Raw genomic sequence first — 20,903 nt, forward strand, 5'->3', positions numbered from 1 at the left:
TACCTTTTACTTCTTTAATCATATTTTCTTTAGTTCATTGAACATGTTTAGAATAGCTATTTGAATTCTGTTTTTTTTGTGACAAATCCAACATCTGGTCATTTTCATAAGCATTTTGTTTTGTTTTCAATGTATGAGTCATAGTTTCCTGTTTCCTTGCCTGCCTGATAATTTCTTTGTTGGAAAAAGGATATTTCAGAGGGGCTGGGGCTGGGGCTTAGCGGTAGTGCACTTGCCTGGCATGTGTGAGGCACTGGATTCGATTCTCCGCACCACATAAAAATAAAAAAATACATGTCTATCAACAACTAAAAAAAATTAAAGGAAAAAAAAGGATATTTAAGATAATATATGTGACAACTCTCAATACTGATCTCTCCTCCATGTCCCTGGGACTTGTCAGTATGACAAATAATCCCAGATTTACTATGTTCCTCTATGATGGCGTGAAAGTCATACATATTCAGTAAAAATCTTACTTGAAGTTTTGAATTTGGACTTTTTCCTGGGCTAGCCATAGATACTATAATACTCATTTGTGATGCTGGGCAATGACAGAAAGCTGCAGCTCTCAGAAGTCACACAATCAAGAGATCAAACAACTGATACTCTATGATGAACTGTGTTGCTAAACTATGATATTCAATAAATTAGATGTATTATATACATTTTCAACTTATGTTTTCGGTGGGTGTTATGGTTTGGATATGAAATGTCCACCAAAAACTCACATGTGAGACAATGCAAGAAGGTTTGAAGAAATGATTGGGTCATAGCCTTAACCTAATCAGTTAATCAATCCTGATGAGATTAACTGAATGGTGACTGGAGACTGGTGGAATGTTGCTGGAGGAAATGTTTCACTGGGGGCGTGGCTATGGGATATATATTTTGTATCTGGAGAGTGGAGTCTCTCTCTCTGCTTCTTGATCACCATGTGAGCTGCTTACCTCTGCCACACTCTTCCACTATGATGTTCTGCCTCACCTCAAGTCCTGAGGAATGAAGCCAGCTGTCTATGGATTGAGACCTCCGAAACTGTGAGCCTCCAAATAAACTTCTCTGTAATTGTTCTGCCTGGGTCTTTTAGTTACAGTGGTGAAAAAGCTGACTAAAACAGTGGGTTTATCAAAACATAACCCCATCTTAAATTAAGGAACATCTGTATTTGTTCAGTGATTGGCTGGATTTGATGAAATTCATCTCACCACTCACATCTAGATGTTAAACATCATTAATTTCCAGCTGATTGTTTTATTCTTTCCAAAGGTACTCAAAATAAATTGCTCCATAGACAAATCCAATTGAAATTTAACCCCTTTGAAGGAATAGTTTATAAGGTCATTGTGTAATATTTGTTCTTACTCTAGGAGAGCTCTTCTCAGCTATCTTAATTTGTTCTTTCCTGAAAGCTAGCTGGCCTACAAGTTTTCTCTACATCCACTGGGGATTGGTTTCAGAACCCCCTGCATGTATCAAAATCCTTAGATGCTCAAATTCCTACTATGAGATGGTTAGTATTTGCATATAAACTACACACATCTTTTGGTATATTTAAAATAATCTCTGGATTACCTATAATACCTAATATAATGTAAATGAAATGCTACATAAATGACTGTTATACTGTATTTTTAGGGAATAATGATAAGGGCAGGGAACCTGAACATGTTCAGTAAAAACACAATTTCTTTTTCATTTTGGTATGAGGTTGGTTGAATCCATGGACACTTAACTAGTGAATAGAGAGCCTACTGTATCTTGAATCTCTTCCCAATTATCTATTATCATAACCTCTGCTAGATCACTTTTTGGCTTGAATTTTTCCATGTTCTGATGCAAATGAAGACATTCTTTAGGGAAGAGATAAAGGGCTGTTTTATGGATTGCTTAACCCCCAAGCACAGTCTTTGAGCCAAGTCTCTGGATCTGGGGTTAGAAAATAGCAAGCTTCTCTTAGAGTCATGTTTGTGGTCCAAGAGCTTAGGTGGACAAAGGGCAGCAGGCTGAAGTCCTCCCAGCTTCTCTCTTCATGTGAGTACCATTTGAGGAGCTGGGTTAAAGGTAATCAGAATTCCAATATCTTAGCACTCCAGCCCAAGGTGGAGCATCTGTTCCATGAATTGCAGCTGGATGGAAGGGAATCCCTTATCTCTAATCCACACTTAGTCTAACCCATGACTTAGCCTCAGCATCATGTGGCTAGGAAAAGAAAAGGAATAAGAATGCTGACATCCTGTTCCTCTGATGAGTGCTACTGGGAAGCTTTGTGGTTTGGGTTGCAGCAGTCTCGAATCTGTCTTGCAAAATGAGAGGGGGAAGGACAGTATTGATTCATGCAGACAGACTTGGTACCACAGTCCAGGACTTTTTCATGGAAAAATTTTCATATAATTTTTTTAGATTGATGTTTATTTGCTATTTGCCTTTAGGGCCATAATTTTCACTAGTTTCACTTAAGGTGGGTCAGCTCTTTATGCTGTCATATCAGTATTAATCTCTTGGTATTATTCTTGTAATTTTCCTGTCAAAAAATAAAAAAAGTTGTGTTAGGAATCAAATCCAGGGCCTTGCACATGCTACTTAGACATTGTGCCATGGAGCTACAACTCCAGCCAAAAATTAAGAAAACTTTTAAGGATTGGACATATAATCCAGTGGTAGATAACTTGTCCTAATGTCACAGGAGGTCCTATAGAGGGGTACTCTACTCAGGACACGTGGAAAGTAGAGTTCTTGGCATATGAAATGGACAAGAATTTTGACACATACCAGAGACATAGATTTATATGGGAAAGTAGACATATATAAGAGACAATGTCAGAAAGAGAGAGAGAGAGAGAGAGAGAGAGAGAGAGAGAGAGAGAGAGGGGGGGGGGAGGGAGGGAGGGAGGGAGGGGGAACTTTTGGGTAAAGTAATAAATACACATTTGAGGTAGTAAACTGGCCATTACTAGAGATATAGCAATATCTTATATGGGGTATTAATATTTATAGAGGGCCCGCAAGGTGGAGCACTCCTGTAATCCCAGCTGAAACAGGAGGATCACAAGTTCAAAACCAGCCTCAGCAATTTAGCGAGGCTTTTAAGCAAAATAAAAAGGAGGGCTAGGGATGTGGCTCAGTGGTAAAGTGCCCCTGAGTTGAATATATATATTTAATAATAATAAATATTTAATAATAATAATATATATTTAATCATATATATATATATATATATATATATATATATATATATATATATATATATTTTTTTTTTTTTTTTTTTTTTTCATGCAGACAGACAGTAGTTAGGGGCTGGCCTACAGGTGGAGCCAGGGCGGAGTGACTCGATTTCCTGCCAGCTTTTCTAGCGCTTGCACATTTCCCTCGTGTTATTTTGTGCAGGCAAAAGCAGGGTTTAAGGGTTAAGCCCCTTGGGTAGAGGACTAAGGACCTGGGCGGGGTTGGTGGGAAAGGCTTGTTTTACATTTCAAAGGTTTATGGACTTTTCCTGCTTTCCATTAGTTTCTAGGCACTTCTGAGACAGTGTATCTTTCTTTTTCCGTATTCCCAAATTCCTATCTCACTAGCATTGGAAATTCCCTGAGCTTGATCCCCCAGCAAATACCCACAAGCACTTAAAAAATCCCCCCCCACCCTTAAAAACAAAACAATGACAGGGAGTGGGGGGAACAGTTAAAATGTCTCAGGTAAGTAGTTATTAGGAATAGATTAAACCATAAAGCATGTTCACTTTTGCCACTTACTATTCCCACACACTGGTAATAACCACTAGCGGAGATCATAAAACAAAACTTCGAACATCCAATACGGTTTCACAGAGCACTCAGCTGTTGTAGAACAGGAAAACATTAACAGGAAGCAGCGGTTGACGGTCTCGCTGGTGTTTCAACTCAAAAGGGACTCCTAGGGGTCTCGTGCGTGGGGTCTCTGGACCGCTCAGGGAAACTGTAAGTTGAGACACGTCCAGGGCAAGCCCAGGCTACCGCAGTGGGAGGGCAGGGAAGCGCTACGCCCTATAATCGCCGGCTCCACGTCAGTTTCTAGGCCTCCACGCCGTCAGTGCCTTCCGGTGTCTGGGGGAGTGAAGGCCCAGGGGTCGGAGCCGAGCAGAGCCGGGGCGGGAGCAGGACGGTACGTACCAGTGCTCCCCAGCTGCTCCTGCGCAGGGCCGCAGGCAAGTAGCGCGAGACCCGCGGCACTCGGGGTCGGAGCACACCGGGTTTGCGCGTCAGTGCGCAGCGCGCCAGGGGGCTGCTCGCGGACTGCAGCTTCTTACACTCGCCCCTGTAGGGGGCTCAGCAGAAGCCAGGAGCGGGGTGGGCCTTATGCAGGTGATTTAATTCTGTGGACTCTTTCCGGTTTGCCCCTTGGCACTGGCTGGGCGGAGCGCCCCCGCCTCCTCGGCCCCACTCCCTCTACCCTGCGCTGAAGGTCGCCTCAGGCTGCCGGAGTCCCTGATGAGGTCCGGTTTGCTCCGACCGCCTGGACCCACTAAAGAGTGGGACTGCTGGGCTGTCGCAGACCACCCCACATCAGCCTCCAGAGGTGCAAACTGGTCTCAAGCTTTGGTGGCCAGTCCCCAGCGGCTGTAAACTTTGGTTAAAATGATCTGGAGAGTTGCTTCTGAGGCGAACTGTCGAAAACATGCGCAGTTCTCCTTTCGAAACTTTGACAAAGGGGACTTTTTCCTTACTCAAACGGAAAGTCTGGCCCAGCGGGAAGTTTTAGTCTTTTTTGCAATAGCAAGGTAAAATAGGTCAGGGTTGTTTTCCAAAGCGGTTTAATGTATGTTTTGGCAACTTACAAGCTTGCCTTGGGAAAGTTGGGAGTGCTAGACTGAAAAGAATTTAAGTCACCCCCCTCCCAAAAGGAAGTTTTTTCTACCGCTTACTTCCAGACACCTTCAAAACGATAGAGAAATGTAACATCATTTCTAAAAGTTTTCACTTGACTGTGTCGAGATTTGGACGGAGGACATATTCTTTTAATATTAACAACCCAAACTGGTAAAACAAAGGCTATTGAAAAAGAGTAAATGATTCTAGGGAGCAGGAAGTGAATTCAAAGAGCTGACGCCCTCTAGAAGATTAGTTGACTTTTGAAATTTGTTATTCCACAACAGAAGGTGGAACCAATAGGGGGTAACATACGTAAAGCATTTAGGACGTTGATAAACCGGAATAATCTAAAACTAAGAACAGGATCTGGCGGGATTGACCTGCTTTATGTAAGAGATTTCAGATAAAGAGGGACTGAAGTTTTGTCCCCGTCCTCCCCCCCCCCCGGGGGTTCAACTCCAGAATATAATTTTTTCAAGACTGTTGTTTGGAAGAGAACTTTGAATGTATTTATCATACAGGAATCCATATTTTTTCTCTCTCTCTCTTTCTCTCTCCCTCTCTCAACACTTGTTTTTCTGGTACCTTTTGGGTCGAATGTCCTGGTGAAATTGTTGTACATTCCGTCTCTAACTGGCCTTTACATTTTAACACCATTACTTGCTAACTTACGCCCTTTTCCAAGGTGAATCCAGTTGCTGGTCTGCAGGGACACTTGGTGTCCCCCCTCCCTGGGAGTGTTGCGCAACAGGCATAGGAAGGTCGTGGGCAGTTTTTTTGAGCCTTGGCCGGGCGCCCTCAAGGAAGCTGAAACGGAAGTAGGTTTGGTCCCCAGGCTGTCCCTGGTTCCATCGCCGTTCCCAGTTGGGTGACATGGCGCCCCAGTAGCTCCCCTTCAGTCTTGGTGACCTTCGGGCATCAGGCAACTTCCCGGAGCTCGGTTTTCGCCCTTTGACCATACTCGGGGAATTTTACAATCTGGGGAGACGTGGGGGATTCCGCAGCCTACATTGGGCGGCGCCTCACATGGCAGGCAGCGTGGAGGAAACGCTCTGGGGCTCTGCGGGCAGTTCCCAAGAAGGCGGCCACCTCTTGATGCACGTGCAATTTCTGATCGCGAGCATTTCTTAATTTGGTTTTCCCGAGCGTGTCCGAAGAGAGGCCACTGTATAGTGGGAAGAGCCGGTGGGTGCCCGGCGTGAGTAAACCAAGAACCTTACCACCCCCTACCGACCCTTTCCCTAGGCTGGAGGCGCTGTGGTCTACGGGAAAGTCAGGGCTCTGTCCCTGGACCCAGCAGAAAAGAATTGAGTCTCCCGCTTTCTACCCTTGATCCCTCCCTTGAGATTTCTTGGGGACTTACAGCACTGACTGGTGTAGCCCTTTTAAATCCCAGGAGTGGACTCTGAGAATGGGGGCTTGTACAGCCTCAAGAGCTAATTAAACTCGTGTTTATGGATGCAACTGCCTCTTTGCCTTTGATTCAGTATCATTCTACCAACGTGTATGGAGCTCCTCTTGACCAGGCAGAATTCTAGATATCTAAATTTGTTTCTTGTCTCCATAACCTCACCAGGTGTTGGAGAGACCAAGTAAAGTTACCTACGTAGACAATCTGGACAAGACCTACTACCACACAACAAAGGAGGAAACTTGTGGGTAGGTGATCAGACACTGAAGGCAATTGTGCTCAGGTGCATTCTTGTTTTACTTAGTATAAACCTGTGAGGCAAGAGGCACTGTTATTGTAATATCCTCTTTCTCCTTTGCATTTCACTCATGTCTTGTTTGGAAGTCTTCACACCCTACTTTCCTGAATGTCCTATGTTCTCCTTTCACAAGCTTGGTGGCTACCTTTGCACTTACCACAGCATTGCATTTAACACTTTGCATTGTAATACTTTAAAAACTTTTCAGTCAAATTGTGGTAGAATTACCTCGGTTAAATACCTGTAAAGTAACTAGACTAAGCCCCCCAGGAGTCCATTCCTACAGATAAGTAGAGGTTGTACTTGAGTGTCTTTTTCAGAAACTTATACACTCAAATACAGTCTTTGAAGTGCTTAATGTGTGTGTGTGTGTGTGTGTGTGTGTGTGTGTATATATATATATTCAAATATACATATATGGTACTTATATATTTATACAGTACTTATATACTTATATATATTCAGTATTTATTTATATGTTATGTATATAAATAAATGTACATGTATATTATATAAAACATAATAATTATATATGTATAAGTACTTATAGATTTAAATATGCATTATATATATATATATATATATATATATATATATATATATATATATAATTTTTAAAAATCCCTTATTTTGTATGGTGCTGCTTCTCCAAACTGAATTTCCAAACTGGTGCCTGTTCTACTAATATTTCTGCTTTTTCCACATGTAAATTTCCTCCTTCTGTCATCAATGAAACATTTCTTTTTCTAATTACTACTTTTCTTGGTTTTAAGAATGTGTGTATCTGCAATTCATGTTTGAATTCATTTGCCTGTTTAAATGCCCTGAATCATGATTTTACTCCCTCTTCAATTCTTGGCTTAGGGGTATAGTTTCTTCTCTGACCATGCACATTTGAAAGAAAAATGACTTTATGCATGTATATACACATTACATGTATGTGTATAAATATGTATACGTGTTCTCAAATCTTCACAGATCAAATTGCTTCCTTTTCTACCCATTATACCTTGTCCTGTATTTATGTTCCTTCAATATCTCCATTTCTACCCACTTTGTCTTTATTTAGTCATTAAAGTTTTGACTAAAATGAACAGCTTCTTCGTTATTTTCTTATTATTATTGATATTGGGTTGTCATCTTTGGTAATTCAGTACTTATTACAAGAGACCTAATTCCTACCAATTTATTACCATATTCATCTGAATATTCAAAATTGTGTCTTCTACAGTGAACTCTTCAATTGAATAAAGCAATTCATCATCATTTTTAAATTTTTCAATGTAATTGAAAACTCCTCCATGCTGTTTTCCAGGGTAATGATTTATTTTGATCATTTTACTTTACAAATGGGAACCATAGTTTCCTTATCTACTACTTGTGAAATTTTTGAGGTTTTGTTTTTATTTTGTTTTTCTTAAAATGTCCTTTAGCTCTTTTTTGGGCTTATATATCCATTTGTTTCTTTTTTAATTGAAGATTTCAAAGGTAACTTTTAAAGATAGACCTTTGTTTTAAAGAGCAGGCACTTGACAGATCTCTTGCTTGAATACCATCTGGTGAGTAGACCAGATTCCTTGCAACAATGACCAAAACTTGACTTGAAGTTGAATTAAAAAAAAAAAAAATCAATCTGTTCAGCAGTTACTGAGTATTTGCTAGTACTAGGGAATGGAAATACATAAATCTCCCTCTGTTGATTGCAACTCTTTTTCTAGTTGGCAAAGACAAGATGCATCAGCAAAAGTTATGCTGAAAACCATGGCTGTGGAACAGCATTGAAGCTGAGTTTGACTTTACAGTTGACTTGAGTTCTACTCTAATCCATGACTGTGTTATTTTGATTTGGCAGAAAAGTCTGTGTTCTAAGTGCCCTGGTGGACCTATTAGTGAAATGTGGTAGCACAGGGCGGTTATATATAGCACAAAGCTATACCTCCTGAGAATCAGAATTGAAGCCAGTTGCTATCTTCCTAGGCTTTCTGTAAACAAGTTGGCTATCATTCAGCCAACCTGTAGAATGAATCTGTTCCTTTAACCTGTGTAATCACCAGAAATGTCAAGGAACTTAGAAGAAAAGATCAACTAAGGGATCAGAACCTAGGGAACAGGTTGTGTACCAGGGATGTACCAGGGATGATGGGATGATGAGACTGAAGCAACTGGAGAATTTTTCTTTTCCACTTGTCTCCATTTTTTTGAGCCACTTTTTATTCCTCAACACCTTGAGGAGGTACACATGGTTGCCTGTAATCCCAGTGACTGGGAAGGATGAGTCAGGAGGATCACAAATTCAAGGTCAGCCTGGGCAATTTAGCAAGATTGTATCAAAATAAAAAGTAAAAAGGACTGAGGATGGAGCTCAGTGGTAGAGTTGCAATCTTCAGTACTGGAAAAAAAAAAATCACCTAACAAAAAAACCTTGAGAAAGAACATGGTTTCTGAGTGTGATCTCATGAGGATATATATCTAAAGGTGACATCAGATGGTGTGGATACCTAAAAAGTGATACCTTAGCCACAACCCTACTTTGTACTACTTGGAACTCAGATCTGGTCTCTGACCCAGGCTTTACCAAAGCACTACAATTTGAAATCTTGAATAAACTCAGCCATCTTGGTCTATTGCTATTTTTTTTTTTTTCTGCCAAGGAAAAGGAAAACTGGTAACGAATGGATAAATGTAGCAAATTACACATTGTCCTGTTTTTTTTTTTCCCCTCAATAAAGTGAGTGAATAGAACAACAGTTTATTAAAAATTAGATTTGTATTAAACTTATAACATCTGGGGTGGGGCTGTAGTTCAGGACAGTGCTTGCCTATTATGCTGGAAGCCGCAGGTTCAGTCCTGAGTACTGCAAAACTAGGTAAGTAAATAAATAAATGAAAAATTAAAATAAAATATTACCATCTCATATGAGATATTTTTGTTTGTTTGTTTTGGGTGCTGGGGATTTAACTCAAGACCTTGTGGAGGTATTAGTTTTGAGAATGTTAAAGGGCTGTCCTGTTAGAGGAAAATACTTTAAATTTTAGGAACTTTTGAATCTCTTATTGAACTATCCTACACAGGGAACTGTGGTTGAAGATTGGACAAACAAAAACTGTGACACATAAATTTTTAATTTTAGAAATGACAGCTTATCAGGATTCAGTGAAAAGGATACATTTTTATGAAAACATACTGGAATTTAAACCTTTTGCTAAAAGGCCAGTGGATGTTAGGTGAGCTTGGCTGAAGACGGTGTATTCTTCCTTTTCCAGGCAAGATCCTGCCAGCTCTTGGTAAGCCTGCATGGGGGCTTACTAGGTCAGATTCATTTTGTAAGTTCCTCTGAAACAACAGTATCATTGTATCATGTGGTTACAAAAGCTTCCTTTCAAAACTCTCTCTCTCTCTTTGTCCTGGATCTAAAAAGCAGGTTCCAAGTGTGATATCGTATTAGATTACCAGTTCCATCTTGCCTCACTCTAGGTTGCAAAGGGTTGATTGAACATTACACCTGTGTATACCTGCTGCAATAGTGCAATGATTACCGGCCTGTTCAAGGCCTGAGAGGGCTGATCTTGGCAGGCCTGGCCAGGGCCTACCCACAGCCAACTGAAGCAAAGAGCCTATCTACCCTTAAGCACTTCCATATGACAATACTCAACTGACTCTTGCATAGAATAAGATAAATGCCAGAAAAGAGTACAAACAGTGCTACAAGCAGGAGATGACCTGATTTGGAGATCAAGTCAACTATGGAAGAGATACCTTGAAAGAGGAGATAGAATTTTAACATGCCGAGACTCAAAAGAGGCAAGGGCCATTCTGAGTGGAGGCAAATGCTTGAGAAAAGATGCTGGGACAGAAAAACACTGTCCAGGGAGCACTGAGATACTTACTCATTTGGAGTTTGATTGTGGGTTTTACAGAAACGGGGTGATACTCTTATGCTTGGGCTGTACGTGAGAAGTTTGTCCAGGTGAAAACTGAACTTTGGTTAAGATGGAGGAGGGTGACTACATCAGCTGGATTTAGATTTGTTTCTCCTGTGACTCTGCTCATGTTCCTGGATCCAGTGAGATGCTTCTCAATATCCTTTTAGTCTAGATTCTCATGCTGTGATTCATTCATCTTTTTGTGACTCATACACCTGTTATGAACCAGGGATGTTGTTGGAAGTAACATTAGATCCAAATTTGTAAGAACTTGCCTGAGAGTCATAGGAAGTCTGCTTTGTCTCAGTCCATTTGTGCTGCTATAAGAAAATGCCACAGACTGGGTAATTTGTAAAGAAGAGATATTTATGTCTCAAAATTCTGGAGGTTTAGTCTATTTCTAAGACCAAAGTGCTGGCACCTGTTGAGGGCAGCTCTCGGCTTCTTTGAATGCTGGATCCTCTGGAGAGAGAGGAACAACGTGTCCTCACATGGCAGAAAGCCATTTTGTAAGGGCACTAATCCCATTCACGTGGGAGAAGCCTCATGGCCTGATCACCTCCTAACGGCCCCACTTCTTAATCCTTTCACATTGGCAAACACTGAATTTTATTTTATTTTATTTTTTTTTTTTAAAGAGAGAGTGAAAGAGGAGAGAGAGAGAGAGAATTTTTTAATATTTATTATTTTTTAGTTCTCGGCGGACACAACATCTTCGTTGGTATGTGGTGCTGAGGATCGAACCCGGGCCGCACGCATGCCAGGCGAGCGCGCTACCGCTTGAGCCACATCCCCAGCCCCCAAACACTGAATTTTAAAGGGTACATGTTCAAGCCATAGCAGCCACATCAAATAACTTTTTTAAAAAGTGCCTTCTAATTTTATGTCCTTTAGTGGTCTTCTAGGGGATGTTTGAGTTTGTAGCTGCAACACTGCAGAAATCATGAACCACATGGTGATGTATTATTACACATCCTCAATTTAAGTATTTTGAGGGGGCTGAGAAATGGCATTTCAGACACTATCTTAGGTTTAAAATCCCTGCAGATGGAGGAGGAAAGATAGGTTTGTTATATCAGCTGCTCCAATTGCCACACGCACAGCCCACATCCACGGATCCCGCACATAAATGGAGGGGGTGGATGGGTTCTGTTGTGTTAGAGATGAATGCATAGAACATCTGTGTATGCCACTCAGGATCATGCAACCCCCTCCTCCTTTGTTTTTTAGAGTCTTCTGGGTGACTCTTTCAAGTACCTCGTGTTCATATCATGCTGGGGCTTTCCAACATCTGAAAGTTCCACGTTTGCATGCTACTTTCTGCAGCTGTCGAGATGAGCTTTGTCTCATTGCCACCCAGGGTTACCAGGTTGCTAAGACATTTTATTTGCTTTTGTGCTGTGGTTCAGCAAACAGGACCTTGCTTTCATGCCACCCCATGACCTTGGTTCAGGTAGAGAACAGGATAACGAATGGAATGTTAAGTATGTCTTTGGATAGATTAACCAGTCATGCTGGTCACTATGCTGCTGATTACAGGGAACATTATGTGCTTTGGATACCAGGTGGTTTGGAAGCAGTTGACATTCTGTGAGAAGGGTTGAGAAGTCTGACCAAACTTAACCACATTTTACTGTCACCTATTAAGGCAAATGCTGGGTGCCAGAGGTTTGTGCTAAGTGTTTTACTTGAAGTTTATATGTAGTATGGAGGTGGTAAAAAGAAGTTACTGACAGAATCTTTTTTTTTATTAGTTGTTAAAAACATTACATAGCTCTTGACATATCATATTTCATACATTTGACTCAAGTGGGTTATGAACTCCCATTTTTACCCCATATACAAACTGACAGAATCTGTGTGAGCTTTTCACAGGAAAGTTTATACAATAAAAAGAGATGCCTCATTTGGGTCTGAAAACCCAGAGGGGTTTTGCTAGGCAGATAAGGGGAATTGGGTAAAACAGGTAAAGACACATGGGAAAGGTCTTAATTGAGTGGTCAAAGCTGAATGTCCTTTAGTGGTCTTCTAGGGGATGTTTGAGTTTGTAACTGCAACATTGCAGAAATCATGAACCACATGGTGATGTATTATTCCATTAATGTATATTAATGAGGGATGAGAGCAACAATAGACTGTGTGACCTTGGATAGAGAGAAAATTGGAACTTGCAGTGGGAGATGAGGGATCACTGAAAGGTTCGAATCAAGAAAGTGAGTGGATCTAAGCAAGAACTTCAACTTCAGAAAGTTCATTCTAATAGAAGACAGATTTGGAAAGGGTGAGGTCAGAGGCAGGGAGAACAGAAAGGCCAGGGGACAAGTTAGGGTAAGAGATGGTACAGGCTGGGGCTGGGGCTCAGCAGTAGAGAGCTTGCCTCCCACATGTGAGGCACTGGGTTCCATCCTCAGACCACATAAAAATGAAAGTAAATGAACAAAATAAAGATATTGAGTCCATGTATAACAAAAAATATTAAAAACAATAAAAAGGAGATATAGAAAGAGGGTGCTGAGGATTGGGTTAGAGAAGGCCTGGGTAGAATATGGTGTGTGAGTACAGCCCAGGGAGAAGTATTTTAAGGAAGGATTATTTATCAGCAACCAGATAAAGAGGACTAATTTTTTTATGTTTGTTTATTTTAAAATAAAATTTGTATATATTTAAAGTATACCACATGATGTTATCAGATGCATGTATAGTAAAATGGTTGTTATAGTGGAACATATTAACATGTCAATCTCATATAGTAACCATTCCATGAACCCCTGTCCCTCACTCCCTGTGGCAAGAGCACCTATAATCTATTAGCAAAAATTCTGAATACATTACATTGTTATTAACTATAGTCCTCATGTTATACACCAGATTTTTTACTTGTTCTTCCTACATATTTTCTACTTTATATCCTTTGATCTACATCTTCCCTCTTCTACCCCAGATTCTGGTAACCATTTATTCTCTCTTTTTTTTTTTTTTTTAGAGAGAGTGAGAGAGAGAGGGGGGACACAGAGGGAGAGAGAGAGAGAGAGAGAGAGAGAGAGAGAGAGAGAGAGAGAATTTTAATATTTATTTTATTTTTTCTTAGTTCTTGGCGGACACAACATCTTCGTTTGTATGTGGTGCTGAGGATCGAACCCGGGCCGCACGCACGCTAGGCGAGCGCGCTACCGCTTGAGCCACATCCCCAGCCCCACCATTTATTCTCTATCTCTACATATTTGACATTTTTTTTTAGATTTTACATATAAGTGATATCATGCAATACAACACACTTTTCTTTGTGTTTGGTTTATTTCACTTAGCATGATGTCATCTAGTTCATCCATGTTGTGGCAAATAGCAGCAACTTCTCCCTTTTGAAGGGTGACTAATATTCCACTGTATATACACACCACAGTTTATTTGTTCAATAAACACTTAGTTTGTTTCCATAACTGGAAGCTGTTGTAAACCATACTGCAGCAAACATGGGCATGCAGATATCTTTACAAGGCAATGCTTTCATTTATTTTGGTGTATATACCAGTAGAAGAATTGCTGGGTCTGAAAGACTTCTAAGTACCCTGGACATGGCAGCTAGGAGATCACCAAGGCCATGACTAGAGTGTCATCCTCAGGGCTGGCCTGCTAGGGTAAAAGGGATCAGATACCTGCTTTCATATAACACTCCAGGGAGTGCTCGATAATTCAGTAATCAAGACAGATAATATTTTAATGCAACATTTTAAAATACCAACATAATTGTTAAAATGTATAATGAACCAATTATCAAAATTTTAAACAAAAAGAGTAAGAGCATTACTGATGTTTCCTTTTATCTCAGATTCCAGTCTGGCTTGACAGTAAGGGTCACTGTGTAAGGAAAATGGTGGGTAAGGGGCTCCCAGGTGCAGGCCTGCTGAGTGAAATTGAAGCTGAAGAAATTAAAGAGCTGAGTATAGACTCTGCCCTCATGATGTCCCAGCTTCAGGTGAAAGGAAATAAAATGAAAGAATGGTCAGTCTAAGGGACCTCTGACTTAAGGGCTTTGGGGTTTATTTATTGTGTAAGATAGAAAAGAATTGAACATGGGGAGTAGGCCCTGCAGTGTCTGATGAAAGCACTGGTGTAAGGGCTCAGGGGAAACAGGAGGGGACAAATGGGATTGTCCTCCCTGGACAAGCTGAAGGACAGAAGGTGCCAATTTGGGCGGTGGAAAGGTGGGAGGTCGCAGGAACTCGGGCCTTATAAATGATGAGGTCATGTATAAGGGAATGCCCCTGACAAAAAGCAGCAATAAATGGGGTTAGGATGGAAGAAAGCCATGCAGGAGGGAGTTGACCCAAGAGGTATAGAGACAGAGCTGACCAGGGTCTTGTAAAAGAAATGGCTGAGCAGCAGAAGGCGCCCAGCTGAGGCTAGAACTCACAGGGTGTGGAGTATCAGTTTCTGTGTTGAGTAATCTTTTCTCCCTCCCTTCTGAGCTACTTGTTGGTCTACGTGTATGAGTGCAGGAACTCAGAACCTGAGGCTGGGGTGCAGGGTGACCAACCATCCCAGTTAGGCCAAGACAGAAAGCCTTTCTGGGATCAGGACTTTTAGTGCTAAAGCTGGAAGGTTCAGGACACACCAGGCCCATTCATTTATCTAAGGTGTTATAGGATTGGAAGTCAGGAGTCAAACAGGTAAGAGAACTGAGGGTTCTGGCTGGAAGGTTTGGAGCACATGATCCAGATTGGGTCTGGAGGAAAGGAAGTGAGGCCATTTCCCTGTAGCCGTGTTCATTATTTATTCGTTTACTCATCACATACTAAGTGAGTGCCAACTGTGAGTCAAGCCCTGGGATCTGCACAGAGGACTGAAGGGCAAAGAAGAAATAAATGCCCTCTTAAAATATCCTTCTGAAGTGGCAAAGGTCTACTGGCGCTCAGGACCCATCTCTGTTTATTTACAGGGTCTCTTCTGAGGGGTACTTCTCTCTAGAAAACTCCAAACTGTATTTTCCAGACTCCTCTAAAGCTAAGATGTGACTAAGTTAAGTGCATTTTTAGGGAAACTTTGCAAAGGAAGTGGGCAGAGACCAATACTTTGCTCCTCTTAGTTTTCTCTGCTGGTGAGGAGGATGGTAGTGACATGGGGTTTGGGGAAGAGTGTCAGCATGTAGTCATCAGCTTTTTAGGTGTTGGAGGTATGTGTGGCTGTGTCAGGTCCCCTCCTGATCCCTAGATGTCTACTCTATGGCAATCTCCTGAATGCTCACTACCCCAGTCCAGAAATGTGGTTCTGGGAGCCCCAGGAGCCTTTGCTAGAAACTCAGCCTAGAGCCCCTTCCTCTAGCCCCATACTCCTTTTGTGAGCCAGTAACAGCTGTTTTATGTAAGCTTGCTCAGTGTTTTATGTAAGCTTTGTTTGGGACTTTAAACAATCATTGGCAATAGCCTCATGATTTCTAGCAGAGAAATGAAAACTGAAACTGGACTTAGGCGTTAGCTGGTCTGGTTGTGAAGGTTACAGACAGTTTGTACTAACCTGGAGACTTTGTGTGGGAGTGGAAAAGAAGGAGAAACAGTCACTGAATTTGAATGTGCCTGAAGAAAAGCTACACTTGAAATTCTAGAAATCACACAGGTGCCAGTTTTGTTTGGCAAGAGAAGGCGAAATGGCCTGAAACACTGGTAAAATGAAACAAATGGATATATTGACCATGCAGGATTGTGTATGTGAAAGCGGGGAAGAAAAAGAATTGGACTTGGACAGGTCCTTTACCTCTCCAGGCAGGATGGGGTTGGTAACTGATGGGTACAAGTCCTTGTATAGAGCTTTCTACACACTCCTTATCCTTGGAACCATGTTAAATAAAACCTGTCCTGTTGTTTTTGAAGATAACTTTGAGAAACCTGAAGGCTTTCTTGTTCTAAGGTACATTCACATCAAGGAAGCTCTAAGAGCTATTTAGATGCTATGAGATAGTTTCTGTATGACTTTTTTTTTTCAAAACTGTATTCTTTTATATGATAATTATTAATCAAACTGGTAAAGGCTGAGTGCAGAAGAAACAGGAACTAATTTTTCAGTTTCTAAACCTATAAGATTTCCTTTTGACTTATTATTATACTGTGGTATGCGTTATATTAGTCCTTGCTTATCTGAGGTTTTTCTTTCTGTGTTTTCAATTACCCACAGTAATCTAAGAATATTAAATAAAAATTTCAGAAATAAGTTTTAAATTGTGAACCAATTGAGTAGTGCGGTGAAATCTTACAGCATCCTGCTTAGTGCTGCCCGAGGTATAAATCATCCCTTTGTCCAGAGTTTTCACACTGGATGTAATACCCTCCCATTAGTCAGGTAGTAGCTATCTTGGTTATCAGAACATCTGTTGCAGCATGTATGCTGAAGTAACACTTATTTTACTTAAAATGTCCCCAAAGCACAAAGTAGTGAGGCTGGCAATTTTATTACAGTATATTATTTTAATTGGGATATTTTATATTAGTTATTATTGTTAATCTCTTAAGGTATATAACATATAAATTAAACTTTATCATAGTTATGTGTATTTAGGAAAAATCTTAGTACATGTATGGTTTGGTACTATCCATGATTCTGGGCATCCACTGGAGCTTTTGAAATTTATCTCCTGCAGATAATGGGGGACTACTACATATTTATTTTAGTATCTATATACCTGTCACACTCAACTTATGAAGAAAAATATTACAAATTTAGCCATTTCTCCTTTGTATTCTTTTCTAGTCACATTCCCTTCTTCACAAAATGGAAGTCACTTTACTGAATTCAGTATTTATTATTATAATGTAAATTTCAATATTTTCACTATATATATATATATATATATATATATATATATATATATATATATATCCCTAAATAATATATGGTATTAGTGGTTTCTTGATATTTAGAATCTTATGTAAATTAATCATATCATATATATATTTTAGCATCTTCCATTTTGCCTCAACAAAAATTTTTGGGTCTTGTGAGGTTCATATAATTCCATAGTTCATTCATTTTCAGGGCTGCATAACATTTCATTAAAGAAATATAATATTTTTTTCAATCTCTCTCTCTCTCTCTCTCTCTCTCTCTCTCTTTTTTTTTTTTTTTTTGGTACTAGGGATTGAACCCAGGGTCACTTATCCACCCAACCACTTCCCTAGTCCTTTTTTATGTTTTATTAGAGACAGGGTCTTTCTGGGTTGCTTAGGGCCTCCCCAAGTTGTGGAGGCTGGCTTTGAACTCATGATCCTCGTGCCTTAGCCTCTTGAGTCACTAGGATTACAGACATTTTCCACTGTACCCAGCTTCATCTCTTCTTGATAGACTTTTGGGTGGTTTCCTTTTTTTTTTTCTTTTTGCTGTAATATCCACTGCTATGAGAAACATTTTGGACATTTCTTGGTATACCTGTCTGCAAGTTTTTAAAGGGTATTTATTTAGGAATGAAATTTTCATGTCATGGAGTAGTATGTGTTTTCAGTTTTACCAGATGATGCTAAATTTTTCTTCAAAGTAGCTGTATCAATTTTTTAAAAATTTATTTTACTTATTCTAATTTCTTATATATATGACAGCAGAATTTAATTCAATTCATATTACACAAATAGAGAACAATTTTTCATGTCTCTGGTTGTACACAATGTAGAGTCACACCATTGGTATTAGTTTTCATACATGCACTTAGGGTAAGAGTGTCCATCTCATTCCACTGTCTTTCCTACCCCCATCCCCCTCCCTTCTCCTTCCTCTCCTTTACCCTATCTAAAGTTCGTCTATTCCTCACATGCTGCCCCCACATCCCTATTATGAATCAGCATCTTTATATCAGAGAAAACATTCAGCATTTGGTTTTTTGGGTTTGGCTTACTTCACTTAGCATTATATTCTCCAACTCCATCCATTTACCTGTAAATACCATGATTTTATTCTCTTTTAATACTGAGTAATATTCCATTGTGTATATATACCACGTTTTCTTTATCCATTAATCTACTGAAGGTACGATACCTAGGGTGGTTCCACAATTTAGCTATTGTGTATTGTGCTGCTAATTCCTCCAGTAATACATACAATTTCATATTTCTCTGACATTTAGCAGTAGATATTAACATTTGACTAATGTGAAATAATATCTCATTATAGTTTAAGTCTGCACCTGTCTGACAACTATTGAGGTTTGAACTTTTTTTTTTCAAGTGTTTTAGTGGCTTTTCTCTTTTCCTGTGTCATATAAACTTAAAATCAGCTTGCCAAGGTCCATGGAAAATTTGTTTTTGGCTTTTTGATTGGACTTATATTGAGTTTACAAATGTGTTTGAAATTCAGTATCTTTGTGATATTGAGCTTTCTGTCCATGATTAAGGAATGATGAAGATATTGATTTCTTCAGTTATCTCCATCTTAAATGAAGTCTTCAATAAAGTAATTTGTTCTTTAAATGTCTTACTAACAAACATTAGATTTATTCTATGTGACTTATAGATGTTATTTTAAATAGTGTCTTTTTGAAATCTACTTCTTATTCCTATTTCTTGCTAATTATTGAAATGTAATTGACTTTTATTTATTGATCATGTATCTCAAAAACTTCAATCTGTTATTAATTCTAATATTTTGCTTATTAATATACTTGAGTTTTCTGTGTAGAAAGTGAATAATGATAGTCATTTCTTCGATTCAAGTGCTGATATTCTATCTTTTCTTCTTTCTCATTTTACTGTGCTGGCTCTGTCCTTCAGTATGATATTGAATAAAAGGGATAATCATGCACATCTTTGTCTCAGTCCTGATTTTAAGGAAATGCTTCTAACGTGATACCATTAAGTACCATATTTGCTGTGGGTTCTCCTTTTTTGTAATTACTCTTTAACTGTTTTTAGGCTGCTGTCTAATAAGATAAATTTCTTGCTTTTAATCCATACATCAGTTTTTTAGGGAAGTTACATCTTTATTATATTGGATCTCTCTACTCATGAACAAAGTATGGCTCTCCATTTATCTAATTCTTTATTTATGTCTTTTCAATAATATATAGGTTTTTCTCCATTGAGATCTTGCCTATCTTTTGTTGGAATCATTTCTATGTTATGTTTGATGCTATTATATACAATATCACTGTAGTGTTCTTATCTCTTTTTTCTTTTTGATTTCCTACAGTTTTACTTATTTTCTTAACATCTCAACAGTGTATTTGAGCAAATGTTTTTATGTCTTATCCCACATCTCTACATACATTATAGCCACAGGGTTTTTTTTTTCTCCTAGATTATTTAGCACAAGATTTCTCAGCCTCAGTGCTGTGAGCTTTTTGCCTGGATAATTCCTTGTTGTGGGGGAATGTGTATAGTGGGATGTTTAATAGCATCCCTGGCCTCTGTACACCAGATCCTAGTAGCACCATCTGGAGATGGTGACCAGAAATGTCTCTAGACATCATCAAATTAACCCTGAGGTCCAAAACTGCCATGGATAAGAACCATTGATCTGGTGCCTATAATATTGCAGAAATTTCCCTTATGTCTTTAAATTTATTTTAAGATAACTTATTTTAAATTCTTTCAGATGTAGTTTCCTAGGATGTGAATTCTGTTTGTTTTGTCTACTGTCATGGTGATTTTTATTTTTGTGCATAGTGGTTTTTAAACATGCATTTACCTTCTGCAGAAGTTCTTCACCTGGAATCTCTCATGCTCTGGGTTGGGAAGGTGGTCCTATGAGTAGGTTTTGTGTTTGATTCTGAAGACACTAAGGGCTTCCCTAGTGTTAGAGTAATGTTTATGTTCATTTCTTGCCTACAGTTTAAAGAAACCCCAACCAAGTCATGATTACTTGGATCCTAGCCTGACCTCTCCCTTATATGGTTTTCTTTCTCAATCATGACATCTCTAGCCACAGTTAACTGCCCCCATCATGGTCCCAGCATGCCTATACTGCATCTAGGTGGCCTGGTTCCATGTAGGGATCTGTATTTTTCTTTTGGTATTTTCTCTCAGTGTGCCAGATGCTACCACTGAGTAATTTGGATTTTGCTGCCAAACTATACCCTCGTTAGCACAGAGGGAAGATAGCATGCCAGGGCTCTTGTTGAGTGTGTGTGACTGGCAGAAACCAGTCGTGGGTATAACTGTTGGAGAGGAACTGAGCGGATAATCTTTTAAAGAATTATCTAATTTTGTTAACTCTTGATGGCATCATTATATCACTGATAATGACGAATTATATAGAGGGCTACTTTTAAAAATAGAGACTTAAACATTTCATTTCTGGTAATTCTGTTTGGTTCGTTTTCAAATGTGTCTAGTGAACTTGGATAATATTTCTTACTCTTGTGTTTAATGACCTTGTATTTATTTTATTTTATTTTTCCCTCTTATTTTATTTCTTCTAGTGTATACAGATATTTTAGATAGTAGTTTATAAT

The 20,903-nt window shown here is 39.4% G+C and overlaps 1 protein-coding gene and 1 long non-coding RNA gene across 18 annotated transcripts in view; one reads left to right on the forward strand and one right to left on the reverse strand.

Annotated features, from left to right (window-relative positions):
• Positions 1-200: 200 nt before the first annotated feature.
• On the reverse strand, positions 201-3,885 carry LOC308631263. Its single transcript, XR_014018152.1, has 2 exons — positions 3,750-3,885; positions 201-2,524 (listed from the first exon to the last, which is right to left on the reverse strand). It is a non-coding gene; the product is annotated as an uncharacterized lncRNA (long non-coding RNA).
• Positions 3,829-20,903, forward strand: part of CFLAR (CASP8 and FADD like apoptosis regulator) — a 58,446-nt gene continuing 41,371 nt past the window's right edge. For 4 of the 17 annotated variants that reach the window (XR_014018150.1, XR_014018151.1, XM_081262272.1 and 1 more), the window contains exons 1-2: positions 5,530-5,662; positions 6,421-6,503. Coding sequence is in view for 1 of the 17 variants with exons in the window: in XM_081262276.1 (XP_081118402.1) it covers positions 4,332-4,337; positions 6,421-6,503 (89 nt within the window). In the remaining 16 variants the exon portion in view is untranslated. The other 13 variants (XM_081262284.1, XM_081262280.1, XM_081262281.1 and 10 more) reach the window with 11 other exon arrangements.

This window comes from Spermophilus citellus (genome assembly GCF_964194105.1).
Source record: "Spermophilus citellus genome assembly, chromosome: 11".
In the NCBI taxonomy this organism is placed as follows: Eukaryota; Metazoa; Chordata; class Mammalia; order Rodentia; family Sciuridae; genus Spermophilus; species Spermophilus citellus.